This window comes from Epinephelus lanceolatus, chromosome 16 (assembly GCF_041903045.1).
Source record: "Epinephelus lanceolatus isolate andai-2023 chromosome 16, ASM4190304v1, whole genome shotgun sequence".
Lineage (NCBI taxonomy): Eukaryota > Metazoa > Chordata > Actinopteri > Perciformes > Serranidae > Epinephelus > Epinephelus lanceolatus.
In genome coordinates, this window is record NC_135749.1 from 5,112,568 (window position 1) to 5,122,979 (window position 10,412).

General features: G+C 39.1%; 1 protein-coding gene across 2 annotated transcripts in view; it reads right to left on the reverse strand.

The window, feature by feature from the left end:
• ctdp1 (CTD (carboxy-terminal domain, RNA polymerase II, polypeptide A) phosphatase, subunit 1) overlaps positions 1-5,899 on the reverse strand; it is a 107,073-nt gene extending 101,174 nt beyond the window's left edge. For both annotated transcript variants that reach the window (XM_033637246.2, XM_033637245.2), the window contains exons 1-4: positions 5,408-5,899; positions 3,814-3,897; positions 2,877-2,970; positions 1,043-1,171 (exon numbers count right to left, since the gene is read on the reverse strand). In XM_033637246.2, the coding sequence (XP_033493137.1) occupies positions 1,043-1,171; positions 2,877-2,970; positions 3,814-3,897; positions 5,408-5,703 (603 nt within the window). In that variant the 5' untranslated portion in view covers positions 5,704-5,899. The remainder of the gene's footprint in view (positions 1-1,042; positions 1,172-2,876; positions 2,971-3,813; positions 3,898-5,407) is intronic.
• Positions 5,900-10,412: the final 4,513 nt, after the last annotated feature.

Sequence of the window (10,412 nt, forward strand, 5' to 3'; positions counted from 1 at the left end):
AGATTACAGCATGTACTAATAACAGTCATTTCTACAGAGGCTTTGCCATTATACTGGCAGACAGCCCTTCGATCTGGCTCAGCAGAATAATCCTGAATCCATCCACTTCCTGTTTGACATAAACTCACACAGATTTATTCTACTGGAGCAGAACTACTTCATCTGATGTGTTGTTTGTCAGAAAACCCAAAGCATTTATAGTTAAGGCCACTGGAAGGTGGAGTGAAATACATTCAGATTCATGAAGCTCATGAAGTTTTTGACCACCTGTAGCACTACAAAAGCAGTGGTTTCCATCTGGTGCAGCCACAGGGTCCAGATTTCTCCTTAATCATTAGCTCAAAGTCCACATAGTTTAATACATTCAGCATCATACTTGCATTTGGCCACGTTGTCAAGCTAGTTTGCTGTCTCTTTCAAGAAGCTGTCCATTTCTCCTCACTCTGCAGCAGGAAACAGCACTTCAAAATAAAAGCTACATGCCAGAAATTCACTTTACTTAAAAATAAAGTGTGTTGCTTATAAACTTGACATGTTTACAAGTCACTTGCGATGCATTCAGAATGGACTTGTGACCCAGCAGTTGGGAACCACTGCTATAATGCAGTTACTTTACAAGTGCATCCCCGTGTTGTCTGAACTGTACACAAGGACAGAGGTTTTACCCTGTTCCCCTTATTTTTGTTGATGGTAACGTGCCAACAAACGTAGCAGTATTTGGGCATCTGTGCTAACGCTACTTTATACTGGAGTGGCACATTTGTAGGAGGTACAACAGCTCATTACTTTCCGAGGAGACTGAGGTCATTTGGACAAACAAAGACATCCAGTTATTGATTTTCAATCTATAACACAGAGTGTTATGCAGTATGGAATCACTGTGTGTATGGTACAGTTCTGTTCCGCTTCCTTATTCCCCAGTCTTAAACATAAACTGAATATATTTAGGGACAGAATATGAAACTCAGTCACAGACACTGAGGTTGCCTCTCGATCAATCACAGTGATGACAGTAGAAAATAGTGATATGATGGAATAGTACCTTGTTGGACATTCGCTGGCAGTGCTGCTCAGTGGTGTGGATCAGGGTCTGGTCCAGATCCACCATCAGGACCAGCTTTTTGTTCCGGTGGAGTCTCTGCTGGTCTTCTCTGCCCAGCTGCTCTGCTTGCTGTTGGAGTGAATAAAGACAAAGAATGGAGTATCACAAAACCTCATCAACCACCACTTTGTTTCTCGGTGACCTCAGGGCATTTTTTTCCGTATATGATTATCTATTAATAAAGTTTTTATTACCAACATTTCAGCGTTAGATGTTTTAGGCTCACATCTTTTGATTCTTTCCAGCTTTGTGAACAGTTTTTCCCTCTTTATGTGTGTCCTGTTTTGTAACTGTCCTAACAGGGTCATTTTTAAAGGACTGAATTTAACAAGGCCAGGAATACAAATTCAGTATGCGGTCTATGAGGAGGCACTGGCCTTGATTTTTTGGGGGGAAAAAACAGTATACTGACAGTCATCCATTTTTGTTATGGTCAAATATTTTCCTTAATGAGTTACTACATAACACTACATAAGTTACAGGAACTTGGACTTAAACAGACTCTTATTTAGGGATGTCCCGCTCAAATATCAGAGATCAGTTTTGAGGTGATCATGGCATTATTTAACAAATCAGGATCGGCTATACCGAGCTATATAGATCCTGTATACTGTCTGTCCCTCCCGTGGCAAACGCAAAATGCAAATCTTTCTATTTATGTTATTCATGTGCACTCGTTTCATTTCAGCTCAGTGTGAGAGTGTATCTTGTATTTTGCTTCGTTGTCAACTGTGGTACGTGGCTGTACTGCAAGTGCAACAAAATCCCCGCGAGCAAACGGCCAATAAGAGTAAAATATTAATGTCATCGCACAAAACATGCACAGAAAACAAAAATAAACACTCAAACGGAACAAAGTTCATCAGGCAACTCAGGCAAAGGCTGCACCGAAGCAACACATGGTGAAGAGTACTCATTACACATTAAGGAACAGCTCGGACGCAGGGATTATCTTTTTCTGTATGTACTGCGTAGCTATTCAGCTGTCAAGCACAGGTTACACCCCTCACTGACAGGTACTATATTGTGCAGCTGTATTATCTAGGAAAACAGAAGCAATGGATTGGGACTCAGTATTAAATAACTCGGATCAGGGGCGAAAAAATGCATTACCTGAGAGTTATGTGTTCTACATAGGGAGGGGACGATATACGATTTTATCACGATCACAATATTGTAGTGGTTTTCCATTATCAGGATAATAGTGAATATCGTGACCAGCAGCACCCAAAGAAACTGCGATGCAACTAACAATAAGAAAGACTCGTAAAAAACGTAAAAGATCTTAATCAAGCATCAGCTATTTTAGAGCGAAAAAGATATGATGCTAAAGATGAAAAGCCTGGCTTTTGGAGAGTGTTAGTTTGTTTTTCACTCTCAAGGACGTTCACTTAAAAGATGTTTGTCCTCCTATCTGTGAGGCAATAAAAATATTGCTCCTTGAGAAATGGAAAAGAAATGATTCAGGAATGTTTTACTGCCATTTTAAGAGTCTTAAGTATGCTTTGTTGAACACTGGGATAAAATTATTAATCGCAATTATTTTGACAAGTATGAAATTCTCCCAAGAAACGCTGAGCATTTGTTACATCTTCTCACATCTGAAGATGCAAAATACTCAACAACAGTCCAAATTTAATATCTTGGAAAATATTTCAGCGACTGGGGCCTTTAAATAGCAATACGTGCACACACAGATCTCATAACGGCATGAATGTAAAGTATCTCTGCCCTACTAGCCCAGTCTTCCATGCATCTCCATCATATGACTCACCTCTGAGCTGACCATCAGCTCAGGGACACTGTGCACCATGGAGACGGTTGCTGTGGAGATGGGAGTTTGCTGGTTCCCGTTTGTGCTCTGCAGCCTGAGAAAGGAAGGGAAAAAAAAAGAGTGGGAGTCATGCATTTTGTGATTTGTGCATCTCATAGGTTCTTCAACATATTGTGACTCAGAAGAACAGCAGCGCTCACAAACGACTTACCGAAGAAAATACAACAGTTAGCAAGTGATTCAGTTTACTGTTGGCACACTCATCATATTTTTGCCTGTCAACACATGTGATCAAATGCCATGATGCGAGACCCTGCTGTGTAACATTTCAGTGCCAGCAGGTATTTTTATCATGTATCCTCTTCCCTTGGTGGTGACTGGCAAAATAACTTTTCATGTTCCTTTCAAGCAACACCTTTAAAACAGCTTCATCGCAATAATACCACACACTACCATACTGTGTCTGTGAGCTACATAAATCTGCAACACATCTCGAGTGTCTTGGCTTGTAACTCACAGTTGTAAATTTTACACCTTCATCTGAGCAACACAGCAGGGAGAGTGCAGGCTGTGAACACTTGGTTTATGACCTGAGTTGCACTCGGCTCTCTCTGTCTGATCTCTGGTGCCATCTGATGGTATCAAAAAATACAGACTCTACTACTCCAGGTCAGATACACAGTTATTTGTCAGCTTTGAGGCACTGCAATGTAACACCTTTAAAGAAATCAGTAATTAATCAGCTCTACATTCGCCCTTCACTGAGCCGTGTCGGAAGATGTCAGGTGACTTTACCTAACTTTGACATTCTTTTGGGTGTGAGGGTCAGAGACAGAGGGTGAACAGAACAGATATCATCCTAACAATTAACAGGAAAATGACAACATACGTGTTTCTGTTAAGAGTATAAAAAGTGACAGTGTGTGCATGTCCTTACTGAGTCAGGTCCTGGCCACATTCAGCACATAAACCTTTCATTACTATTGGATGGCTGCATTCCTCTATTCTGACGATGACGCCCCTGCAAGAGAGAAAACAAATGTTAGAGTAAACTATACCTATGTTTCAGTAACGGTGCATCATTTACTCATTAAAGAACATTCGCTTCGTGGCATGCAAGGCCTCGGTATAAATGAAGTTTACTAGACGTTACATGCTATAGCACATGGACCCCACTGATGAGCTGTGGCCCTTAAAACTATGTGTGACTTATTTGCTTTAAGGGAGTCACAGATGTTGGGTGTGACGTAAAGAACAAGTTGTAATCCATTCAACTTAACATGTCTGTGTGGGAATCACAAGAGGCCCCATGATACGATATTATCACGTCTCCTAAGTCATGATACATAACATACATTATACATTATTACTGTGATTTGCTGAGTATTTTGATGACATGTATCATGATATATTTCGATGTATTACCTTTTTACAACCGTTAGTTATGTTATTTTATTTAATGAGATATAGATTTAAAGATTATGTTTCTCACTTCGATTATTTTTATTGCAGCAAAATGCATTTAGTGGACTGAATAAGCTACTGATTTAACCATTCTAGCAGACTACCAAAGGTTTCATTTGTATTAGCAATGTTGATAATTTTTATAAAGTTTTAAAAACGATACTTGTACCTACACTTAAACATTGCAATTGCATATTGCAGTTTTGATATTACTGAGGTCACTCTGCTGTCACAACAAGCAGCGGTGGTTTCCAAAGTCAGGAGCGGGAGTTTACAGAGAGCACCTGAAGGCAACACAATTTCATGTCTCACGGGCGTGACAGCAAATGATTTAAAGTTTCCAATCAGAGGTGTAAATGTTCACTGATATCAGAGGAATGGTTTAAAATGTGAGCTAAGAAGCTGCTGGAACATATATCTGTTGTTCCTCTGTAACAAAAGGCGAGCAGGTGTTTAAAATGTGCGATTCAAATTTAGAGGGAACAGCAGCAGCCTGGGGCCAGACCTCTACCTGTCAGCCTACACCGCTTGTACACACTACATGCACGCGACGGACGGCTGCGTCAATGCAAATAAAACGAGACAACTTCTCGTGGTCGCGCCTTCAAAATAAAAGCGTAAACATGTTTTTGCCTGTACGAATGATTGCAAATGTATCTACATAGCGAGCAAGACTTTACAAAACGTTTTCTAAAATGTTGCTAACGATTTGTTTTCATTTTCACTACGATTTAAACCACTGAAAATGCTCAGAAACAAACTATATCAGTGGATACAGTTTTATTTTGAAGGTTCTGCTTCAAACTTCCCTTGTTTACTGTAACTGACTTGACGCTTGTGCGAGTAACTGCTGTGAGCGGTGGTTCGAGTACAGCTAGCAAACAAGCTAACGTTCAGTTAGCACTTATAGCAATGTTAGCTCGTTAGCTAGCTAACGTTTCACTGCGGGTGAAGTAAGTAGCTGGCAAAGCAGTACCAAAACTACAGCTGACATGTTGCCTGTAGCCTGTCCGGGCAGGGGGCAGGTCAGTAAACACTTGCTAGCTATAGCCAGCAGAGTGACTCACCCTGGAGGTATGACTTGTCCAAGTTGACAGCATAGCTCCTTGACTACTCCAGCACGGTCCGATTTCACCTTCCTCTCTGGCAGCTTAGCAGCCTCTGCCCCCTTCTCCTGGGCTATGGGAGCACACAGTGCGAGCACGGAGTCCACGTTCACAAGAGTCCCGGGTTTGACTTTCCACTCCAGGAGCCGCAGCGGGAGAGCCGTGCTCGGCCAGCAGATATCTGCCACCTGCACCGCGGGGCCCTCCGCTGCTGCACCCGCGCCACCATCGCCAGAATCTCCAGGAGGATCCTCCATCTGCCGTGTACGCTCCAAAATATCCCTTTAGTTTTCAGCAACGGTCCACGTAAAAGGTTTCCACTAGACCTCGCGATGCCCCGTGTATCAGTAGATCCTGCCGAGCGTGGGCATCAAGGAGAATTAAAACAAATGTGCTGCCGATTTAAACACAGTAGCTTCCAGTCAGCTACGTTCGCTCTTCCCGCCCGTAAACAGGAAAGCGCAACACTGCAGCGACACGGGTCGCTACAGCATCCGGTGGCGCGTGCAGCCAGCGACATGAAAACAAGTCCTCCACATTTGTTTCAAAATAAAATACCGAACGAAACACTAGCGCCATGGGGTTTATTAAAACATTTTAATAACTACACTTTCACTAAATATCTAATCTGTTCAGTTTATCTTTATTTATTTTTTGAGTGCTTCCTGTTATGGATATTGTCCGCATCTGTTTGTTATTGTGTCAATAATTTTACAACTTTTATTTTAAAGGCCAATCTACGTTTCCGGTTACGTCCTGTGCTACATGTATTGAACTTGACACTTATCAGAAAAAAATTGGTGAAAACATATAAAGATAATAATAATAATAAATGAAAAATAAATTTTAAGTAGAGTTCAATTTTCACATTCAAATTCATTTTATTTATTTATTGTCATGTGCAATGTTACTTTTCAGTATCATGATCATTTATCAATGTGGTGCAATATCATTTTCTCAAACTCGTGCAACACTACTTCTCAGTATTATATCATAAACAATATAACATTGATTATCAGGAGCAGTCTGCATTTTTCCATCATTTTAGTTCATATTTAGTAACTCTTGTACTTATCTGACTTCTATGTTACTCTATTAGGCACTGGTTTACTTTATATCTTATATATATTGAATCATTTGACTGATATTAAATACTTTCTTTTTAATTAATTAATTGTTGTTTCTGTATATTGTGTGACTGTAACTGAAGCTTTTTAAGGCACAAAAATTTCCTTTCCAGTTCTACTGAATTGAAGTGAATTTTATTTAACTTGTTTTTATTTTTTTCTTCTCTTTTCTACACCTTGTTCCTTATGTTATTTTAAAATTCATCTTTCCTTCCTAATGTGTCTTGTATGTTAAGTGTATTTGTGGTTATATATAATGCCTCATTATTTGTAAATAATTACTGTTCAATAAGAAAAATAGATTTTTCAAAGAAATAAAAAAATTGTACACTGGAAACAATTTACATACAAATGGAAGAAACTGCAACATTTTGTAACACAGTCTCATTTTATCAAATTAAATCCCAACAAAATTTGGTCATAATTACAAATTCCACTTCAGCCACCCTAACTCTTCACTTGATTACGTCTTTGTTTGACTTTCCACAAAGCTTGAAATGAGGACGGTGTCGCCCACAGAGACCGACTTGATGTAAGATGATGTAACACAGAAATAAGACTACACTAATGTCTCATGTCATCGGAGGATATACAGTAGTGATCCTGGAGGGGAAACTCAATTTTTTTACTCTGCTGTCATATACAGCTGGGGGTGTAGTACTTTACTCAAGAGCATTTTGGCAGTGACCATAAAAATAGTTTAATTGTGTTTAGTTTAGTTTAGTTTAGTTTAGTTTATTAGTTATGGACTGTTTCATTGCTATTCCGTTGCTAGGGCAACAACTTTGGTCCCCATTTACTTCCTGTCAGCTTCTGCATTAACATACATTCAAACAGGAAATACAAAGGGACCCATTTAGAATGTTTATGTTGTCCGGTTTGAAACGGTCTATAGTTTAAACTAATGTATAAAAATAGAATGACAGTCATTTTATTTCTACGGCCGTAATGTTAAATAAATAAATGTTTAATAATAAAGTGAAAGTTAGTGGGCTAGTTGTAGCGCACTAGCATTAGCATACTAACATCTGCATTCTAGCGTAAGCATGCTAGCCCGCCAACTGTAGCTTTTTTTCCCCCAGGATTGTGCCCAGTGACAGAAAGTATAGCAGAATTAAAGTGAAGCTTATGGGGAACCAATCTGCTAGAATGCAAAAGCTAGCGCCCTACAGCTAGCCCACTAACTTTAGCAGCCAGACACAAACATCTATGACTCACTGTCCTTTTGACAGTCCAAACAAAGATTTCCTTGCAGTAACCTTTCTAAAATGAGCAGGAATGAAAGTTAACGTTAGAGCATTCTGTTATGATCAAGGAGTTAATACTTAGCAGCTAGCGTCCTAGCATGCTAACTGTTAGCTCCCCTTTGTAAGCTAATGTGAGCTTATTTCCATGGTGGCAAAATACTAACAATTAATCTAAAAAGCAAATTTATATTTTAATCTCTGTAGTAGCAGACTAGTGTAAACTAAAGTAAAACTTTCAGGTTGGGTCTCAATTTGTAATTTGTGCCTCTTTGCACAGCAGTTTTAAGCATATGGTTTTAAGTATATTTTGCAGGGCGCACTTTGATGACATCACAAACGTTGATTGGCTGAGGCCAGAGCCTGGCCCAATTCCAATCCGGTCCCTAAAGACTCAAGCCCTGAACCCTCACTGCCTTAACTGACGTCAGCTGTAAGTGATTGAGTGTGAGAGTCTGAAAGGGCTCCGGATGCTACAAATAGGAATGGGACAGCACTTATCCCCCTCTCTACAAAATGCTGTTGACACTGGCGGCTCTGGGCGTGATCATTTATCGGTTATTGTAAGCATATATTCCACACACAAAGAATATATATATATATATATATATATATATAGATAAATATATATTCTTTGTTTGTGGAATATAACCACTGGTATTCCTCTGACTTCATGTATGTTTATGTACCATCTTAAATCCTTGTTAATGTAATGTTTCATGTTTATCTATCTGTTTTTCTCCTTCCATAACGTTACTGTTTGCATATCTGCCGACCATGTTTTCATTTTTTTTTTATAACACTTCTGGTGTTCCAAGGGCAACCCCTGTATTTGACGTCACAACGTTATGAACTGTGGGTAATTTCCTTACTGTAAGTCCGCATCGATGCTGACCTACAGTAAGGGGGCATAAAGGGCTCACTCACTGACTCACTGACTTGACGATTTGACAGTGGGATAGCCCTCACACACTCACGCACTTCACATGACCGCGCCTCTAAATCAGTGAGTCTATAAGGGATCGGATTGGAACTGGGCCCCTCTATTCAAGGCAAACGAAGCTCCGTTGAATTTTTGCCAACAGCCACTAGGGGCGCTGCCGCCATTTTGGACTGTTGCGCCCAGACAACATGCAAGATGTGAAGGAGAGAGGAGAAAAAAAGTAAAAGAACACAGTGTAGTGCAATTAACTGCAACAACTATCAGTGGAACACCCCGCACCTGGCCTTCCACCGTTTCCCGAAGAATCCCGACAGGTAAGAACTCCTGAGGTGTACGTTTTAAAGTGTTTTAATATCAATTTAATATGCCAGTTTTGTTTTGGCCTCTTGGATCATTTATATCAGAACTGATTACTGCTTTAGCATTAAAATATATCTTATTAAAATAACCTATATTATTATTATTATTATTATTATTATTATTATTACTGTCCCCTTACTGTACAAACTGTAAATAAATCTTTATTCCTGACTATGTGACGTTAATGACATTAATGTGTTTCTAGTTAAAATATTGATTTTTTTTTTTTTAAATTTTTTTGGTAGATTGGCTTATGGGGTGATTTTGAAGGCGTAATTAAGTTAATCTTCTCATAAGTGGATGTAATATGTAGAGATGTCATCCAGGCCGTTTTTCTTCGTTTTGTTTTTTTTAAAGTCAATATTTTGCTTTACAAAAACGTGAAAAAGCAGCTGTGACCAAGCTATCACGAGGTGAGTAGCATTGTAAGCATAATTAATAGCGATATACTTCAGTTTGTCTGTGTGATTTTGTATGCAAGCGGGTCTGCTGCGGTCTGCTGACAGTCCAAAATGGCGGCGGTAGGATGAAACCATGGGCGAGTCTGTTGCTATGGGGCGTTCTGTTGAGCTTCGCCTCTTGGTATCCATGCTCTTGTTCAAGGGCTCTACCTCGAACCACTCTGCATAATCAATGACGTATCAGTGGTACCTCCTACCAGAGAGTGAAGCATCAAGATATAAATCTGCCCAGTCAGCATGTCCACTTAACATTTCCTTTACATGATCTGATGTGTTCTCAACAGAGATCTGAACCTTCTAACATGGGCAGAGGCGTTTCTTGGGCCACTAAAAGTGCAAAGCTCAGGTGATTATTCTTCTTCATATATATGAACTATATGAACTTATATTGTACATTACTCAATTGTTTGAGTGAGGTGTCCTTGAGAGCTTTGAAAGGCTCCTATAAATAAAATGAATTATTATTATTATTATTATTTAGACTACAGATTTATTGATTCTAGGTTTCTTTTAATGTGGGAGAAGAAGTATACACACATACACACGCACACATATGGGGTGCCGTTTGTAAAGTGGCTCACGCTGAAAATAACATAAACATTTTGCCACATTTAGCTTCAAACAATGTTTAAAAAAGTGTTGTGAATTTTTTAATGTCACCTTTTACTACATTTACAGCAATATTTGTTAACTTAGAAATATATTAAATAGTTAAATCTAAATATTAAATGTGGCACCTAAATGTTAAATGTTAAATCTAAATATTAAATCTAAATCTAAATACTAAATATAAATCTAAATGTTAAATCTAAATATTAAATCTAAATCTAA